We start from the raw sequence: 21675 nt of genomic DNA on the forward strand, positions 1-21675 counted from the left end.
CTAAAGGAAAGGGAAGGAATGGAATGCAAAGGAAATGAAAGGGAATTAAAAGAAACTGGAATTTCTTTCGAACTTTTGATGTTGATTGTGGTGGTCCGCCACCACACCACAACGTCCGCGGAAGTGTAAATAATTGTAATCGACATGTTTATAATTATTTATCTAAATTTTATCGATTTGTTATCGAAAAATTATGATTTTGTAAATTTTTATCGAAAAGTTTTGAATATATTATGGAAAATTTATTTGCTATATAACCAGAGTGTTACTAATTAGTAATCGGCGCGTTATCGATTTTTTAACGATTACTTATCGATTTTTTATGGTCCAGTTCGTGAGGACCTCACATAGTCTGAGAGATTTATGGTGTAACCAGAAGTTTTCTAAGCGACTAAACTGAAAATGTCTGTCATAAACCAGGAAACCCCATCAATAGCGTTCTCTCTTATTCGTGACAAAAGTAACTTTGCTGGTCTAGGGTTGTAAGATCTGCTCACCACCTTCGACACTTTGCATCTACGCTCGTTTGGTAGCAAGCCTTTCCTGCCTCTTCGATCATGTGCAACTCTCGCGTTATTTTAATCTGATTGATCCTCTATTTTATTTACATTTCTAGCACGCTTTTAGATGTTGCTAAATTGCTGATTGGTTGTCAATATAAAAGTTAAAGCTGTTACATTTAAATATATTATCCTCCTCCACTTGGTTGGTTTCTACTAATTTGGTGACGGCTACTTCTTCTGCCTGAAAATACTACAGTGATCTGCCATCTTGTAGGATCTGTTTATTCAGATCAGTAAGGTATACTGCAGCCTCGTGCTGTCCATAAAATTCAAAACGATGAGTTAACTGTAAAAAGCAAGTTAAATTAGTAGTAAAGTTAAGAGTACCTGAACGGACAGACTACCAGATCTCGTGGCTGTGCTTAGAGACAAAAAAGAGATGGAGGGTTGATGCAAATTACTGTCAATACCCTGCGTTCCCTCATGTTAGGTGGCAAAGAGCACTCCGTGCATATTTGAAGAACAAATCCGAAGGTATATGGTCAAAGAAGTCGCTCCCGTGGAAGTTGATCTGGTACCATAAGATTCTAGTTGTTTACCAAAAATTTAATAAAAAGAGATTGTATCCGTAACCCCCTCCAAATCTTCTGGGAATGATTTTTTAGTTGCAGCATCAACAACCGCCTGTTCCGAACTGTTATGTGCAGCTGAGTATGGTATAACGCAATAAAAAGGCTGCTATTTGCTCATCCAACAACAATTTAACTTTAAGTGGCTTTAACTTTAGGTAGCCAACGCTAAATTCAATACGATATGCAAAAAATCGTCAGTTCAAAGTGGCAACATTTAACACGCCGAAAATTTACCATAAACTAATTTAAATTTAAAATAAAAATTGCTTCAAAAGTTCCCGCTCAACTAAAAGGCGGACTACCCCAAATGTAACCAAAACTCTGGTGCCCGTATCTCATGCACATCAACTAATTTTATGAAAGTTTGGCTCTATCAGAAAGTTGTTCTCTGCTCGTAAGCCAAGTTCATTAAATCACTTTGTAGTTATGTACTTACAAAAAATTTAATGATATATTTTTTTACGATTCGAACAACCATTTAAAATTCCTTTATCACAAAAGGTTTGGGAGAAAAGTATACGGCAAAATGTTGAATACTTTGAATACTAATATGCGTGCCTAAATATTTATGCATGCAATTTGTGGCTCAAAGAAATGTGGATCTATATTAAGTTGGGTCACATTTAGTGGGACAAATGATGGCTTTTTAAAATTTTTTATTAACTTGACGCTAAAACAACTTTTAGTCCTCAATTCTAAACTATACGAAAAAGCTATAGTTTTGAATCATATACAAGTTCGCAATTATAATATATCTATGTATATTCCTTCACGTTAGATGATTTAAGAGCATTAGAAAGCATAGAATGCGTTTAAATGCCCATCGATTCTTTCGTCCGGTTCAGCATCTCCCATAATTGCTTCATCACTACCTACGTTTAAGAGGGCAGTGAAGTGTTCCCTCCACTACTTGTTTCCTTCTTAAAAAACATCTCGCTTTCCTCTTCAACTTGGTAGCGCCGCACACTCCCTTTGTTCTGTCTTCATCGTGCAAAGGGCTCTAGAGATCAGCTCTAACTGCCCATGTATTCCGTCACGTTGACTTGCAATTTCAGAAAATTGTGAGACTAAAGTTGCGAGTTGGCAGTATGTTGCCATTTCTGCTAGTTTCAGGCGCTGGTAGAATTTGTCCCCTCCCCATTGTCCCTCTCCTCCTAAGATGCGTGGGCGCAAATTAAGAATTTGGCCTAAAAGCGGATTATGACGAGATTTTCTTCTATAAGCTTGAACGACAGTACTCAGCGACGAAGTCTCTCCCCAATCTCGTCAATGTTTCATCCATCGTATCTCTCGGATAACGTTGATGTCAGCTTTTGCTTTCACTTTTACCTCCCTGTTGTTAACGCTCTTGCCTTATTTAGGCTTCTATATTTTGTCTATGCTTCTGCTTCTGCCTTCCACTCTCCTCATTCCTTGCCCTCTCGCTCTCCCTCTTCCCGTTTGTCTTTATCTTTCATTTCTCTTTCTATTTCCCTTCATCTTGCTCCTTCTTTTTTTATTTCTCTTTTTTTATTGTCTCTTCCGCCTTTCACCCTATCTCTTTCTCTTCCTCCTGTCTCCCTCTTCACTCTCTCCCTCTCACTCTTTCCTTCGCTTTACCTTTCGCCCTACCTAATATTTCCCATGTGCTCCCCCTCTCTATATTTCATTTAAAAAAAGTATCCAATATGAAGAACAAGGTAATGGGCAATAAGTTCAAGCTAAATCGCACATAAGTTTTTGAAGTTCATTGAGGGCAAAGATGTGACACGAGAACTTCATATAAAAGATCATTGAATCAAAATTAGCGCTGTTCTCCTATTTGAAGCTGGGGTTAAATGGACACTTTCTCCAAATCGGATCGAATCCATATATTGAAATGCGGAGCACTCCAAATTACCACAAGTCAATTTAAGTTATGACAATATTAAATGAACGCAAGTTCCAAATCCATCCATCTATCTAAGTTCCAAAAGGTTACAATGTCAACGATGTTGACATTATGATTATCCTTTTTCATAAAGTCAACTCTTTTCACAAGTGGCCATAATGTCAATTGATCTTATGTCCATTTGAATTGGTCATAAGACCATTTGAAGCGGTCATAAAGTCAATTGATGATTTGGCCGTTGACCTTATTTCACCCCATCTGAAATGCCGTCGCGCAATTTTCAGTTTTTGAGTAGTGGATCCCGCCTAATGTACGCTCTCTACACATAATAAATACATACAAAACATTTCTTTAAGTATTCGCATAAAAGCATTTGCCGGCAAGTGAGTGTCTGGCTTTTGACTTTACGCTGCCAGTGCAGCATCCACAGCGAGATCTGTACTTTGCTGGCTTACTACTTGATTAGTTACTTTTTCTACTTTTGCGATGTTGTACCTTTTGCGATTTCCTTGTGCCAATTTGGTGTCATGCCTCATTCTTCTTCTTGCTTTTATACTTTTGTGTCCAACTGATATTTATTAACCTTTTTCTTCGCCGAGTACGAACAGAACTCGTTCAGCATAATTCATGTAGACATGAAGTGAAGTGTCGTTGTCACAGGCCAAGTTGAAGTCACCAAAACCAAGTTAGACTTGCCAACAGCGCACCGCACCGCAGCGTAAAGCAAACAACGTCGAGTGCTTAACCAATGAGCTGTAGTTATAGCGGGAGCCTTAAAGACTTGACTTTGGGACTTCTGCTTGCACAAAATTTCCATTTAAATTTATTTTTTATGGGTTTCGTCTTTTGTGTATGATCAAAAGAAGAATTTCATATCTGCATACCCACATTCTCGTTGCCAGCCATGTACCTACAAGCCTCCACTTGCCATAGTTTTTCTTGTTTTTGCATAGTTGCGCTTGTATGGCTGCTGCGCCTGTTTCAAGATCAAGAGTATGCTTCAGACACACAGCTCTGACATTTTTTCCTATTCTTTTTCAGCGTCTTATTTCATGTTCGCATTCTTTTTTTCTGTGCGTTGTCTTGATGCCACATCTTTTCGGTATTCGTCTCATTTCGCTTGGATGATTCAGTGCTTCTTCATTGTGGCACGATATGCGGCAGCGATCAATTTGAATAACAGTCCGTCCTCCTTGTTGTTGAATGCTGCACGAATGTTTATGGACTTTTGTTGATGTTACTATGGCTTGTATAATTCTACTTTTCGCGTGTCTTAATCTGATTGCTTGTCATTAAAGAAACTAACAAAAAAGTATCACAAAAAGAAAAATAACAATAAAAACGGGAACGATATCGGCAAATGCGTAAGATTGTGAAATACTTGACTTTTGTTAAGCTCGCTTTATGTTGGGTTTGTTTTTTTATCGTATTTAATATTTCTTTTATTCTTTGTTTTTAAATCCAAACTAGCAAGCCACTTGGGAGGTAGAGCTTGAGAAAAGAAATTTGCATTGGTTTGCTTTAATTTCTCAACTCTACCAACAATTTAAGAGGTGTGCTACGTTCATTTGAGGGAAGTTTTAAACGCCGAAGAGATATCTTTAGTTTGTACTTAGAGACAAATTAATGCGAGTAAAGCTAAAAATACTTTTCGGATGGATCTATTTGTCACTGAAATAAGTACGCAAGCTCGCAGTTTTTAAATTCATTATAAACAGAAAGATAGGTTCCCTTCACAACCCCGGCTTTCTGATTACCGACAAGATACAATCTAGACAAAATACAACAGATGAAACAAAGTCCCGACAAGATAGTATGCAGATAACGCAATATCTCGACAAAAATAATTCCCGACGATACATAATTCGGGCCCATTTTCTGTGATAATAGAACAAATAGCGAGGTCGAATTGATACAATTTTTAAATTAGTGTTCACATTTGGACGGAATTTTTGTCCAGATTTTGATATGGTGGTATTATTACTAGGTATTTGGTCATGGCGAAATCATTCGGAGTTTTGTATTTCGGGTTTGTATAAGTCGATATTATCTTATATACCCCTTTCTAGCAAAGAACTCTTCAATAGAACTTAGTTAATGCCTTCCAAGAAGCACCAAAACAGATCTATAACTGACCAGCTAGGTAGCTAAGGTAAGGGTCTAAGTTGGTAAGATGGGATTGATTTTTAAAATAAAAGAAGGGCAGTAAGTAGCTTAATGAGGGTACAATGTATGTACGTTGTGGAATTTATATGAGGGAAATCACACAGAATATAAGGCCAAGGAAGGATGCACTATCAATTTGTTATCGAAGTATTATAAATTTGGTATCCATAATAACCAAAAAGTTATCGATATGCTTGATATAGGCTTGTTATCTATGAGTTATAGATGAGTTATCGATTTGTTATCGAAGTATTAATTTGCTAACGATAACAAAAGCTATCAATGAGTTATTGACTTTGTATCGACGTGTTAGTACTTTGTTATCGAAAAGTTGCCTATTTATTATCGAACATTATCGATTATTCATAAAATAGTTATCGGTTTTTTTATCAAGTGGGATAAGCAAGAGTATTAGTAAACAAGTAAGGAAGGCTAAGTTTGGGTGTAACCGAACATTATATACTCAGCGTAAGCTTCAACTGTACATTTCATTTCAGATAAATTACTTTTCTACATAACGCAAGGCACCGCCCGTTTAAAAAAAAATGTCTCCCCATTTCCTCTTACAATAAAACTTGATAATTGAAATATCATTGATTCAAAACTATTTTTTGCTAAGTTATAGCTTATTATTCTAGTCGACGACCCTTTTAAACTTGTTTTATATCTAATTTGCCATGGTCTATAACCGATCCCGTCCATTTTTACTAGAAATATTTTCTGCTATAAGGAAAATATGTGTACACAATTTCATTACGATATGTAAATTTTTCTTCGAGTTATGGCTCCCGAAACACAGAAAATTGCTTAGTCATAAAAGGGGCGGTGCCACACACATTTTTAAAAATTTGAAGTTTTTCCCTATTTATTGTTATAAATCCACTTGGGAAATGAAATACCATTGATATAAAGCTGTTTTTTGCAAAGATGTGGCTTATTTTATTCGTCCACGACCATTTTATAAATCTTTTATATAAAAGTGGGTGTGGTCCTTAACCGATTTCGTTAATTTTTCTTCAAAGCATTCCTTATAGTGAAGGCAACCTCTCTGCCGAATTTTGTTACGATAGGTTTAACGATTTTTGATTTATGATTAATAATATTTGTAAAATTGATTTTATCACAAGTGGGTGGTGCCACGCCCATTTAAAAAATGTTTTTCAAATTTTTATCAAGAGTCTCAGTATCGGTCCACATGTCAAATTTCAACATTCTAGGTGTATTATTTACTAAATAATCAGGTTTTTTGTGTTTTCCAAAATTTTATATATACAAAAAGTGGGCGTTGCTAAAATCCGATTTCGCTCATTTTCAATGCCAATCTATTCTGGGTGCAGATAAGCTCATGTACCAAATTTGGTGAAGATATCTCAATATTTACTCAAGTTATCGTGTAGAAAAATTTAATAAACACTTCATCAGGACAGAATACTAACAGCTGTCGCCTTGTCCGTCCTGATATATTCTTTGAATTTTTTTCCAAAACTATTTAATAAGCTTGCAATATAATTAGTTATTTTTTAAAGAACGGGTATTTTTCAAAAACGATATCATTAGCTACATATAATATCATATCATAGCATATCATGTGTAGGACATTTTAGATATAGTACATATTTTCAACAGAGACAGCCTTTTTAGGTGTAGATGAAAACTTACTATTTACCTTGCGAACACATTGCTCATCATTAGTTGTAATCTTTCTTTACTAACACTTTACTTGATTTCATGTTCCTGGTCACGTTTTCAATTACTACACACACATATAACTACAGCGATGTGTCGAAAGTTCATATGCTAAAAAGCGAAGATTTTGCATCAAATTAAAATTCGATTACTTCTTTAAATGAGCGACTGTCAAAAGAGAGCTTTTGCGAATGAGAAATAATTGGTATACTCTTGTAGAAAAAATAATAAATAGGTGCAAAATGGCGTTCAAGCGAAAGTATATTTTTTACATTATTTCTTTATAATTTGCATCTACTGATATCTTAAACTCAACATTCGCTACACCTCTAACATACAAATTATTTCTTCTGCTTTGGTTGATTTTTGGCATGTGAAGACATTGAAATTTGTAGATATTATCTCTTAAATTTATAGTTTGCAGTAAACAAATTTTTTAAATTTATATTATACTTAAAATTCTCCATTATATAAGGTAAGTTAACTGAGCTCTCAGACAATTCTTCACATCCTAAATATGTTGCAAGGCAGATAAATCATTTGCAAGTAACCTAAAAAAGATCTGAAATAATGTTTAAAGAGAAAGAAAAGCATACACGTAAAAGCCGCGTACATTAAGGTGCCTCATATGAGAGATGAATTGTTAAACTTCGCACATAGGTAGATTTTCAAGTTTTAGGCGGCCAAAAATGTTTTATTGCCTATATCTTCTTAAAACTGTTTAATAAATGAAAAATTATAATAATTTGTGTAATTAATCGGTTATATTAAAAAAATAGATATAACACTGTGTAAAAATTTCTGCGCAGTGAGGCTATTTTTCTTGTTGTACAGCAAGAAGGGTGTATCAAACCCTCTATCTAACCCCCTATCTGCAAGTATCTATAGCTAAATTTAATGCAGTTGGCTAGATAATTGTGCCAAGTACCATGTTCGAAACTAATTTTTACTTGGACGTACTTGGAAACATAACAAAACTGGTTTTGAACACCAAAAATAAAAAAAATAAAAAAAATGTTTAACATCATAAATAAAATAGGTTCTTTATCAATTCATAACTTTTAAAAATCACAAACACCATTAATAATGTTAGTATTTACCTTAAATATCATCATCATCATCTTCCTCAACTCCTATTGGAGCATAGGGCCTCGACCACCGACTTAAATCTTATTCTGTTAGGTGCAGTTCTTGTGATGTCATTCCACGCGTATCCTGCGTCTTCGAGTTCTTTATCCACCGTTCTGCGCCAAGTTTTCGCAGGTGCACCAGGTCGTCGGCTTCCTCGTGGATTCCATCGCAATGCTTGTCTGGCTATATATACTAGAGGTCTTCTGAGAGTGTGACCAATCCACGACCATTTACGCTTGGTTATTTCTGTGGCAGCCTTAGGTTGATTTGTTCTAGACCATAAGTCGTCATTTGAAATTCTTTCCGGCCATTGAATTTTCAGGATTCGGCGCAGACATTTATTAATAAACACTTGTAGACGTTTCTGAATTAAAGTTGAGCTTTTCCACGTCTCGCAAGCATAAAACAGTACGGATTTAACATTCGAATTAAACAGTCGAAGCTTTGTTTTTAAAGATATTTGACTGGACCTCCACACGTTTGCCAGTTGCCCAAAAGCCATTCTTGCTTTGTTTATGCGAGACTGAACGTCCTCATCTGCACCGCTCTTACTGAGACAAGACTACACCTTCGATTTCATTTTCGTCAACCGTAAGCATGAATGGCCTTGATGAAATACTATAGCCGCATCTTATGACTTTGGTTTTCGCTGTATTGATGCTTAGTCCGGCCTCCTTTGCATGTGTGTTGACAGCTTCTAAATTGTGTTGAAGGTCAGTACATCTGTGACTTAGCAGACAGACATCGTCTGCATATTCTAAATCCCCTAGCTGAGTGAAAGGCGTCCACTGTACACCGTGTCCACCATTGTCTGCGTTCCTCATAATCTCTTCTAATGCCAAGATAAACAAGAGTGGCGAGAGTATGCATCCCTGTCGCACCCCGCTCTTAATTTCGAAGGGTTCTGAGAGGCACCCAACGTGACTGACCCGGCACTTAAATTCGGCATACATTGCCGTTATAATGTTAATTATTTTATTGGGCATCCCTCGTTTTCGTAGTATTTCCCAAATATATTTTCTGTCGAGACTATCAAAAGCCTTTTTAAAGTCGATAAAAAGTAAATAAGCTGATGTTCTGTATTCACAGCATTGTTCAACAATGATTCGGACGGTGTTTATTAGATCAACACAGGATCGGTTTTGTCTAAAGCCAAACTGATTTTCTCTTAGAGTTCCGTGCACTGCCTCTTGAATTCGGGACAGTAAGATCGTGGAGAACACTTTGCTGGGAATCGAGGGTAAGGTGTAGTTGTTACAATCAGAGGTATCTCCCTTTTTGGCGACTTTTACAAGTATGCCTTCATTCCACTGACGAGGGTAGGATTCTTCTTCCCATACCTGACGGAAGATTGGAAGTAAGGTTTCAGCTGTGGTATCTGGATCTGCTATGAGGTATTCAGCATATATGTCATCAGTTCCTGGGGCCTTGCCCTTTTTTAAGGGCTTGATTGCTGAAATTATTTCATTTTTCGTAGGGGGCGCGCTGTTTACTCCATTTAAGTGGGGTTGGTTGTTGTAGTTTGCAGCAATAGTGTTGAAGTTTAAGGCCGCTTCACCTACAGGATTATTTAATACTTTCTTGAAGTGTTCCACCCATACACTCATTTGTTGTTCGCTTTCAGTAATAAGATTTCCGTTTAAGTCTTTTACTGGTTTTTGACCACTCCTGTATTTTCCGGTGAGTTCCCTACTAATCTCATAGAGTTCCCTCATATTATTCAATCTGGCTGCCGCTTCAGCTCGACTTGCTAATGTGTCAGCCCATTCCCTCTTGTCTTTTCTAGCAGACTTCTTAATTAGCTTGCATTTTTCTTTATACCTTGCGGATAACTGCCTTGCTTCCTCCGTGTCATTGTTGTACGTCCGTCTGAGAAGCGATTCTCTGTGTCGACGTATTGTTTGTTAGCCATACTTTCTTTGCTTTGTTTTTGTGTCCAAGGATACTGCTACCAAGTTCTTGGTAGATATTATTAACGGAGTCTAGCCTGTCACCTGTACTATCACTCGTGTTTACCTGTTCAACACGTTCGCGTACTGCGGCATTAAAGGCATTTTGATATTCTTCATGCTTTAGTTTCTCAATATCAATTTTCTTGCTCATATTTTGAAGGTTTTTCTGTACTGCGGCTACCTTAAATCTGAAACGACCAGCTACAAGGTAGTGATCGCTACCAATATCGGCTCCTCTTTTAACGCGCACATCTAGAAAGGATGACCTTCATCTGCTGTTTATTAATACGTGATCAATTTGGTTATTGAATCAGAATCCATCACAATTACTCAATTCAATTGTCTTAAAACTTAAAATATTCAGGTTAAAACATGCGATTTCACATAGGTTAAAAAAGAAAACATAACACGCGTTTCAGAAAGAGCTAAGTTCCGGTTACTTGACAGCTAACCCCAGATATGCGATGGATGCGAAGGGGTAGAATTATTGTTCCCTGTCTATTCTTAAGCTGTGGGAGTGCTTTTTTTTTTGTAATTGTGGCAGCTTTCAGAAATTCAATTATGGCCGCCTAAGTGTCTAAAATCTACCTATGTGCTTCGTATGTTTCAAAGAGACCTGTTAAATTTGAATTAGCATTAGGAATCAATTAATTAGATGCCTATTTTAATGGCCAATAATTATTTCAATTGTTTTACGAAAAAAGCAATTACTAATTGATTACCATTAGAAAAAAATTAAAAAAAATATCATAATTTTTTCCGATTATTGAAAAAAAATCAAAAAAATCGTTTGATTATTATAGTTTTTGATATTTGCGATCATTTTTAATTTTTTTTTATATTTTTTTTTATTTCTTTTGATTTTTTTTGGGTTCAACCCACGTTAACACGGTAACTTGAGTAAATTTTGAGGTATCTTGATGAAATTTGGTATGTAAGTTCCTGGGTACTTATCTCAGATCGCTATTTAAAATGAACAATATGGGACTATAAAAAAAAATAAAAAAACAAAAAATGTAAGGCGCGATAACCTCCGAAGAGATCTAAGGCCGAGCTTCTCTTCCAATTTGCGTCGTGCTTCTCTTGATTTTTCCTACAAATTGGCCGGATGGGACCTACATGATTTTATGCCGATTCCGAACGGCATCTGCAAGGCAGATGAGTTTTCACTGAGAGCTTTTCATGGCAGAAATACACCCGGAGCGCTTGCCAGACACTGCCGAGGGGCGACCCCGCTTAGAAAAATTTTCTTCTAATTGAAAAACCTTATTTCTAAAAATTTTGATGTTGCTTTGCCCGGGGTTCGAACCCAGGGCATCCGGTGTGGTAGGCGGAGCACGCTACCATCACACCACGGTGGCCGGACTATAACCACGCCCACTTTTTCGATATCGAAAATTTCAAAAAACCGAAAAAGTGCGATAATTCATTACCAAAGACGGCTAAAGTGATGAAACTTGGTAGGTGAGTTGAACTTATGACGCAGAATAGAAAATTAGTAAAATTTTGGACAATGGGCGTGGCACCGCCCACTTTTAAAAGAAGGTAATTTAAACGTTACTCCTATTACTATATGTATGCTTAATAAAAATTAGCAAAATTGGAGAACGACCATGCCCACTTTTAAAAGAATTTTTTTTTTTAAGTCAAATTTTAACAAAAAATTTAATATTTTTACAGTATATAAGTAAATTATGTTAACATTCAACTCCAGTAATGATATGGTGCAACAAAATGCAAAAATAAAAGAAAATTTAATTTTTCTAGGATACTTTTAATGCCATAAGTCGAACAAACATTTACCAATCCTTTTTTGGTAGGGGCTTAGATTCTGGGACGATAACATACTTCTGTGAAAAAGGGCGAAATCGGTTGAAGCCACGCCCAGTTTTTATACACAGTCGACCGTCTGTCCTTCCGCTCTCCGTTAACAAAATAACTTGAGCAAAAATCGATATATCTTTACTAAACTAAGTTCACGTACTTATCTGAACTCACTTTGTATAGGTATACAAAATGGCCGAAATCCGACTATGACCACGCCCACTTTTTCGATATCGAAAATTACGAAAAATGAAACAAATTCCATAATTCTATACCAAATACGAAAAACGGGATGAAACATGGTAATTGGATTGGTTTATTGACGCAAAATATAACTTTAGAAAAAACTTTGTAAAATGGTTGTGACACCTACCATATTAAGTAGAATAAAATGAAAAAGCTCTGCAGGGCGAAATAAAAATCCTTGAAGGAATACTGTTCGTGGTATTATATATATAAATAAATTAGTGGTATCCAACAGATGATGTTCTGGGTCACCCTGGTCCACATTTTGGCCGATATCTGGAAAACGCCTTCACATATACAACTACCACCACTCCCTTTTAAAAACCTCATTACTACCTTTAATTTGATACACATATCGTACAAACACATTCTAGAGTCAGCCCTGGTCCACCTTTATGGCGATATCTCGAAAAGACGTCCACCCATAGAACTAAGCCCCACGCCCTTTTAAAATACTCATTAGCACCTTTCATTTGATACACATATCGTACAAACATATTCTAGAGTCACCCCCGGTCCACCTTTATGGCGATATCTTGAAAAGGCGAGCACCTATAGAACTAAGGCCCACTCCCTTTTGAAAAGACTCATTAACACCTTTCATTTGATACCCATTTCATACAAACAAAGTCTAGAGTCACCCCTGGTCCACCTTTATGGCGATATCTCGAAAAGGCGTCCAACTATAGAACTAAGCCCACCCCTTTTAAAATACTTATTAATACCTTTCGTTTGATACCCATATTGTACAAACGCATTCTATAGTCACCCCTGGTCCACCTTTATGCCGATATCTCGAAATGGCGACCACCTATACAACTACAACCACTCCCTTTTAAAACCCTCATTAATACCTTTAAATTGATACCCATATCGTACAAACGTATTCTAGAGTCACCCCTGGTCCACCTTTATGCCGATGTCTCGAAAAGGCGACCACCTATACAACTACCACCACTCCCTTTTAAAACCCTCATTAATACCTTTAATTTGATACCCATATCGTACAAACGCATTCTAGAGTCACCCCTGGTCCACCTTTATGCCGACATCTCGAAAAGGCGGCCACCTATACAACTACCACCACTCTATTTTAAAACCCTCATTAATACCTTTAATTTGATACCCATATCGTACAAACGCATTCTAGAGTCACCCCTGGTCCACCTTTATGCCGATGTCTCGAAAAGGCGACCACCTATACAACTACCACCACTCCCTTTTAAAACCCTCATTAATACCTTTAATTTGATACCCATATTGTACAAACGCATTCTAGAGTCACCCCTGGTCCACCTTTATGCCGATGTCTCGAAATGGCGACCACCTATACAACTACCACCACTCTATTTTAAAACCCTCATTAATACCTTTAATTTGATACCCATATCGTACAAACGTATTCTAGAGTCACCCCTGGTCCACCTTTATGCCGATGTCTCGAAAAGGCGACCACCTATACAACTACCACCACTCCCTTTTAAAACCCTCATTAATACCTTTAATTTGATACCCATATTGTACAAACGCATTCTAGAGTCACCCCTGGTCCACCTTTATGCCGATGTCTCGAAATGGCGACCACCTATACAACTACCACCACTCCCTTTTAAAACCCTCATTAATACCTTTAATTTGATACCCATATCGTACAAACGCATTCTAGAGTCACCCCTGGTCCACCTTTATGCCGATGTCTCGAAAAGGCGACCACCTATACAACTACCACCACTCCCTTTTAAAACCCTCATTAATACCTTTAATTTGATACCATATTGTACAAACGCATTCTAGAGTCACCCTGGTCCACCTTTATGCCGATGTCTCGAAATGGCGACCACCTATACAACTACCACCACTCCCTTTTAAAACCCTCATTAATACCTTTAATTTGATACCCATATCGTACAAACGCATTCTAGAGTCACCCCTGGTCCACCTTTATGCCGATGTCTCGAAATGGCGACCACCTATACAACTACCACCACTCCCTTTTAAAACCCTCATTAATACCTTTAATTTGATACCCATATCGTACAAACGCATTCTAGAGTCACCCCTGGTCCACCTTTATGCCGATGTCTCGAAATGGCGACCACCTATACAACTACCACCACTCCCTTTTAAAACCCTCATTAATACCTTTAATTTGATACCCATATCGTACAAACGCATTCTAGAGTCACCCCTGGTCCACCTTTATGCCGATGTCTCGAAATGGCGACCACCTATACAACTACCACCACTCCCTTTTAAAACCCTCATTAATACCTTTAATTTGATACCCATATCGTACAAACGCATTCTAGAGTCACCCCTGGTCCACCTTTATGCCGACATCTCGAAAAGGCGGCCACCTATACAACTACCACCACTCTATTTTAAAACCCTCATTAATACCTTTAATTTGATACCCATATCGTACAAACGCATTCTAGAGTCACCCCTGGTCCACCTTTATGCCGATGTCTCGAAAAGGCGACCACCTATACAACTACCACCACTCCCTTTTAAAACCCTCATTAATACCTTTAATTTGATACCCATATTGTACAAACGCATTCTAGAGTCACCCCTGGTCCACCTTTATGCCGATGTCTCGAAATGGCGACCACCTATACAACTACCACCACTCTATTTTAAAACCCTCATTAATACCTTTAATTTGATACCCATATCGTACAAACGTATTCTAGAGTCACCCCTGGTCCACCTTTATGCCGATGTCCTCGAAAAGGCGACCACCTATACAACTACCACCACTCCCTTTTAAAACCCTCATTAATACCTTTAATTTGATACCCATATTGTACAAACGCATTCTAGAGTCACCCCTGGTCCACCTTTATGCCGATGTCTCGAAATGGCGACCACCTATACAACTACCACCACTCCCTTTTAAAACCCTCATTAATACCTTTAATTTGATACCCATATCGTACAAACGCATTCTAGAGTCACCCCTGGTCCACCTTTATGCCGATGTCTCGAAAAGGCGACCACCTATACAACTACCACCACTCCCTTTTAAAACCCTCATTAATACCTTTAATTTGATACCCATATCGTACAAACGCATTCTAGAGTCACCCCTGGTCCACCTTTATGCCGACATCTCGAAAAGGCGGCCACCTATACAACTACCACCACTCCCTTTTAAAACCCTCATTAATACCTTTAATTTGATACCCATATCGTACAAACGCATTCTAGAGTCACCCCTGGTCCACCTTTATGCCGATGTCTCGAAAAGGCGACCACCTATACAACTACCACCACTCCCTTTTAAAACCCTCATTAATACCTTTAATTTGATACCCATATTGTACAAACGCATTCTATAGTCACCCCTGGTCCACCTTTATGCCGACATCTCGAAAAGGCGGCCACCTATACAACTACCACCACTCTATTTTAAAACCCTCATTAATACCTTTAATTTGATACCCATATCGTACAAACGCATTCTAGAGTCACCCCTGGTCCACCTTTATGCCGATGTCTCGAAAAGGCGACCACCTATACAACTACCACCACTCCCTTTTAAAACCCTCATTAATACCTTTAATTTGATACCCATATTGTACAAACGCATTCTATAGTCACCCCTGGTCCACCTTTATGCCGATATCTCGAAATGGCGACCACCTATACAACTACCACCACTCTCTTTTAAAACCCTCATTAATACCTTTAATTTGATACCCATATCGTACAAACGCATTCTAGAGTCACCCCTGGTCCACCTTTATGCCGACATCTCGAAAAGGCGGCCACCTATACAACTACCACCACTCTATTTTAAAACCCTCATTAATACCTTTAATTTGATACCCATATCGTACAAACGCATTCTAGAGTCACCCCTGGTCCACCTTTATGCCGATGTCTCGAAAAGGCGACCACCTATACAACTACCACCACTCCCTTTTAAAACCCTAATTAATACCTTTAATTTGATACCCATATTGTACAAACGCATTCTATAGTCACCCCTGGTCCACCTTTATGCCGATATCTCGAAATGGCGACCACCTATACAACTACCACCACTCTCTTTTAAAACCCTCATTAATACCTTTAATTTGATACCCATATCGTACAAACGCATTCTAGAGTCACCCCTGGTCCACCTTTATGCCGATATCTGGAAATGGCGACCACCTATACAACTACAACCACTCCCTTTTAAAACCCTCATTAATACCTTTAAATTGATACCCATATCGTACAAACACATTCTAGAGCAGGGCTATTCATTTCATAGCACAATTGTGCCCTCTCAATTCACACGCATATGATTCGCTCTGTCGTCGTTAATTGAGTTAGTCGTCGCTTGGCACTTGGCGTAGTAACATCGGTGGTGGGTATCGCCTGATCGGTATCAAAATATGTATGAACAAGTAAGGAAGGTTAAGTTCGGGTGTAACCGAACATTACATATTCAGTTGAGAGCTATGGTGACAACATAAGGGAAAATAACCATGTAGGAAAATGAACCGAGGGAAACCCTGGAATGTGTTTGTATGACATGTCTATCAAATGAAAGGCACTAAAGAGTATTTTATGAGGGAGTGGGCCATAGTTCTATAGGTGGACGCCATTTAGGGATATCGCCATAAAGGTGGATCAGGGTTGACTCTGGAATTTTTTTGCACGATATGGGTATCAAATGAAAGGTGTTAATGAGTATTTTAAAAGGGAGTAATCCTTAGTTCCATAGGTGGACGCCGTTTCGAGATATCGCCATAAAGGTGGACCAGGGGTGACCCTAGAATTTCTTTGTACAATATGGGTATCAAAAGAAAGGTGTTACTGAGTATTTTAAAGGGAGTGATCCTTAGTTCCATAGCTGGACGCCGTTTCGAGATATCGCCATAAAGGTGGACCAGGGGTGACTCTAGAATGCGTTTGTACAATATGGGTATCAAAAGAAAGGTGTTAATGAGTATTTTAAAGCGGGTGGGCCTTAGTTCTATAGGTGGACGCCTTTTCGAGGTATCGCAACTTAGACTTTGTTTGTACGATATGGGTATCAAATGAAAGGTGTTAATGAGTATTTTTAAAAGGGAGTGGGTCTTCGCTCTATGGGTGGTCGCTTTTTCGAGATATCGCCATAAAGGTGGACCAAGGGTGACTCTAGAATATGTTCGTACGATATGGGTATCAAATGAAAGGTGTTAATGAGTATTTTAAAAGGGCGTGGGGCTTAGTTCTATAGGTGGAGGCCTTTTCGAGATATCGCCATAAAGGTGGACCAGGGGTGACTCTAGAATGTGTTTGTACGATATTGGTATCAAATTAAAGGTATTAATGAGAGTTTTAAAAGGGAGTGGCGGTAGTTGTATATGTGAAGGCGTTTTCCAGATATCGACCAAAATGTGGACCAGGGTGACCCAGAACATCATCTGTTGGATACCGCTAATTTATTTATATATGTAATACCTGCCAAGATTTCAAGGGTGTTTTAGTTCGCACTGCAGAACTTTTTCATTTTCTTCTACTTAATATGGTAGGTGTCACAACCATTTTACAAAGTTTTTTCTAAAGTTATATTTCGCGTCAATAAAACAATCCAATTACCTTACCTTATTTCATCCCTTTTGTCGTATTTGGTATAGAATTATGGCATTTTTTTCATTTTTCGTAATTTTCGATATCGAAAAAGTGGGCGTGGTCATAGTCGGATTTCGTTCATTTTTTATACCAAGATAAAATGAGTTCAGGTAAGTACATGAACTAAGTTCAGTACAGATATGTCGATTTTTGCTCAAGTTATCGTGTTAACGGCCATGCGGAAGGACAGTCGGACGACTGTGTATAAAAACTGGGCGTGGCTTCAACCGATTTCGCCCATTTTCACAGAAAACAGTTAACGTCATAAAATCTATACCCCTACCAAATTTCAAAGGGATTGGTAAATTTTTGTTCGACTTATGGCATTGAAAGTTTCCTAGACAAATTAAATGAAAAATGGCGGAGCCACGCCCATTTTGAAATATTCTTTTATTTTTGTATTTTGTTTCACCATATCATTACTGGAGTTGAATGTTGACATAATTTACTTATATACGGTAAACACATTTAAATTTTTGTTAAAATTTTACTTTAAAAAAAATTTTTTTTTAAAAGTGGGCGTGGTCCTTCTCCGATTTCAAGGGTTTTTATTTCGCCCTGCAGAACTTTTTCATTTTATTCTACTTCATATGGTAGGTGTCGCACCCATTTTACAAAGTTTTTTTCTAAAGTTATATTTTGCGTCAATAAACCAATCCAATTACCATGTTTCATCCCTTTTTTCGTATTTGGTATAGAATTATGGAATATGTTTCATTTTTCGTAATTTTCGATATCGAAAAAGTGGGCGTGGTCATAGTCGGATTTCGGCCATTTTGTATACCAATACAAAGTGAGTTCAGATAAGTACGTGAACTGAGTTTAGCAAAGATATATCGATTTTTGCTCAAGTTATCTTGTTAACGGCGAGCGGAAGGACAGACGGTCGACTGTGTATAAAAACTGGGCGTGGCTTCAACCGATTTCGCCCTTTTTCACAGAAATAAGTTATCGTCCCAGAATCTAAGCCCCTACCAAAAAAGGATTGGTAAATTTTTGTTCGACTTATGGCATTAAAAGTTTCCTAGACAAATTAAATGAAAAATGGCGGAGCCACGCCCATTTTGAAATATTCTTTTATTTTTGTATTTTGTTTCACCATATCATTACTGGAGTTGAATGTTGACATAATTTACTTATATACTGTAAAGACATTTAAATTTTTGTTAAAATTTTACTTTAAAAAAAATTTTTTTTTTAAAGTGGGCGTGGTCCTTCTCCGATTTTGCTAATTTTTATTAAGCGTACATATAGTAATAGGAGTAACGTTCCTGCCAAATTTCATTATGATATCTTCAACGACTGCCAAATTACAGCTTGCAAAAGTTTTAAATTACCTTCTTTTAAAAGTGGGCGGTGCCCCGCCCATTGTCCAAAATTTTACTAATTTTCTATTCTGCGTCATAGTTTCATCGCTTTATTCGTCTTTGGTAATGAATTATCGCACTTTTTCGTTTTTTCGTAATTTTCGATATCGAAAAAGTGGGCGTGGTTTTAAATAGCGATCTGAGATGAGTACTCAGGAACCTACGTACCAAATTTCATCAAGATACCTCAAAATTTACTCAAGTTATCGTGTTAACGGACGGACGGACGGACATGGCTCAATCAAATTTTTTTTCGATCCTGATGATTTTGATATATGGAAGTCTATATCTATCTCGATTCCTTTATACCTGTACAACCAACCGTTATCCAAACTTAATATACTCTGTGAGCTCTGCTCAACTGAGTATAAAAATTATGTGCGATACATATGCTTTTTGTTAGCTCGTTGCTTGCTGTAAGCGACTAAATGAAAAATCAATTCACCCGCACGATCATCGCGACGATTGCGCTCTCACTAATACAGGTGCACTTTCAGTTTTGTATAGCCCTGTTCTAGAGTCACCCCTGGTCCACCTTTATGGCGATATCCCTAAATGGCGTCACCCTATAGAACCATGGCCACTCCCTCATAAAATACTCTTTAATACTTTTCATTTGATACACATGTCATACAAACACATTCCAGGGTTACCCTCGGTTCATTTTCCTACATGGTTATTTTCCCTTATGTTGTCACCATAGCTCTCAACTGAGTATGTAATGTTCGGTTACACCCGAACTTAACCTTCCTTACTTGTTTTTGATTATTTTTCCGCTTTGTTGAAAGAAAAATTCTCGTTTGTTGCATGTACGGGATAATTTCTACATAGAAGTACATTTTAGGATGCAATAGTAAATCGTAAGCGCTTATCAAGGCGTATGGTGTATGAGCGTTGATCTAAACATATTCTCCGGTAAGTATACACACATGTGCATATTTTACTACACTTATTATATAAAATAATGTGGGATGGGAAATGGCGGTTTTTCTAATTGCCCAGACAATATGTAAAAAAAAATGTTAGATTCATAGGTTGGCGTCCAAAAGCTTTCATTTAGAAACGATTCTTTATGGTTTCATCCTTAAGTCTAGCCAATTTTGTTATATCCAAAATAAATATAACCACTATTTTGATTACGTTATGGCTATGCACTGATACAAACAAGTACATTGGTTGATGTAACGGTATATCGTGAGCGCTTATCTAGGCATATGTGTACATTCATACGCACCTACAAATTATCGTGTCTAGTGGGGGAGTGCGTATTGTTGTACGACAAAACAATATGTATGAGCAATACTACTTAGGTTAATAGCTTCACTTCCAACTGGAGCGATCCTCTAAGTTGTCATTCATCATCATGATCAGTTGTCTAACCAAAGGTTGTTAAATCCCAAATAAATTTATTAACATACATACATATGTCCATGTACATTAGATTGAAACTTTTTTTTATTTCCTTATGATTACGTCTAGGATATTTCCTATAAAATTTTGAGTTTTGCATAGTGAGCCATATTTTTATTACTGACAATGGAAATTCAAAACACATTTGTTTGCCTATCATACTGTAACGAATTTACTTGCAAATCCTCTTATTTGCAATCCTCTGCTAAGTTCGAATCACTAAACTGTTGAATAAATAACTCCAATTTGTAGTAATGCAAAATGGCCTTTATTAAAGTACTTCACAATAATACTCAAACTGTGCAACGAATAGCTTGCTTAATAACCACACTGATTGATAGCTCAATGAAACTCTGTTATTCAAAATAATACTGCTATTGCTCGCTAGATATCGTCTTAATCGGAACTGCTTGACAACTCAAATCAAACTGAATTACTTCTTACTCGCTTTCCCCGCTTTTATAGTTTACGCTGCATACTTCTAGGCTCTTCGATTTCCAGAACTTACTAGTTGTTTCGGCTACAAAATCGCCAGCCACAACTACGTGCACAAATTATTGCTCTCTCTTGTGACAACTCAGATAAGATATATGCATGTGTTTGTGCATTGCCGCTCCGCTGCTCGTATACGTACATATGTGTAGACGCAATTATTTATTCGTTTATGTAGATACATAAAGATTGAATTATTGATGTGAATGTTTGTAGTTTACAGTCTCTCGCGCGCGCATAGGCATATAAGTAAATGCATCTGTGTGTGACATCTCTCTGGGCTGCCTTATATATGTGTATACTTGATTTGATTATTAACGTAAATACTGCTTGGCATGGCCTTAGCATCGCCTTAGTGATGGGATAATTTAGTGATGCTAATATCCGTGACAATACATTATTTTTTCGACATTCGTTCAAAAGATATTAACGAAAAAAAAAATGCCAATTTATGATAAAGCTCTCTAAATGGGACGAAGAACACTCACATAGTGGCGATGATATGAAACCAATATTACTAAAATAAAGCGAACAATATGATAAACTTTGATTACAAAACAATAAGTGAATGGCCATAACTTAATCCAAAATAGCGGAAATATTAATTTTGGATACAAAACAAAATTGGCTTGACTTAAGGATGAAACCATAGAGGATCGTTTTTATTTTATATAATGAGGTAAATTATGCACATGTGTATATACTTACCTGAGAATATGTTTGAATCAACGCTCATACACCATTCGCCCTGTATGTTGCATGTACATATACATATATTCG

At 37.3% G+C, this 21675-nt stretch overlaps 1 protein-coding gene across 1 annotated transcript in view; it reads right to left on the minus strand.

Moving 5' to 3' along the window:
* Positions 1–695: 695 nt before the first annotated feature.
* Positions 696–21675, minus strand: part of LOC137250944 (uncharacterized) — a 366851-nt gene continuing 345871 nt past the window's right edge. Inside the window, exon 5 of the mRNA XM_067784698.1 lies at positions 696–849. Coding sequence (XP_067640799.1) covers positions 754–849 — 96 coding nt within the window. The 3' untranslated portion in view covers positions 696–753. The remainder of the gene's footprint in view (positions 850–21675) is intronic.

Source organism: Eurosta solidaginis, chromosome 4, assembly GCF_040869045.1.
Source record: "Eurosta solidaginis isolate ZX-2024a chromosome 4, ASM4086904v1, whole genome shotgun sequence".
Taxonomy (NCBI): Eukaryota; Metazoa; Arthropoda; class Insecta; order Diptera; family Tephritidae; genus Eurosta; species Eurosta solidaginis.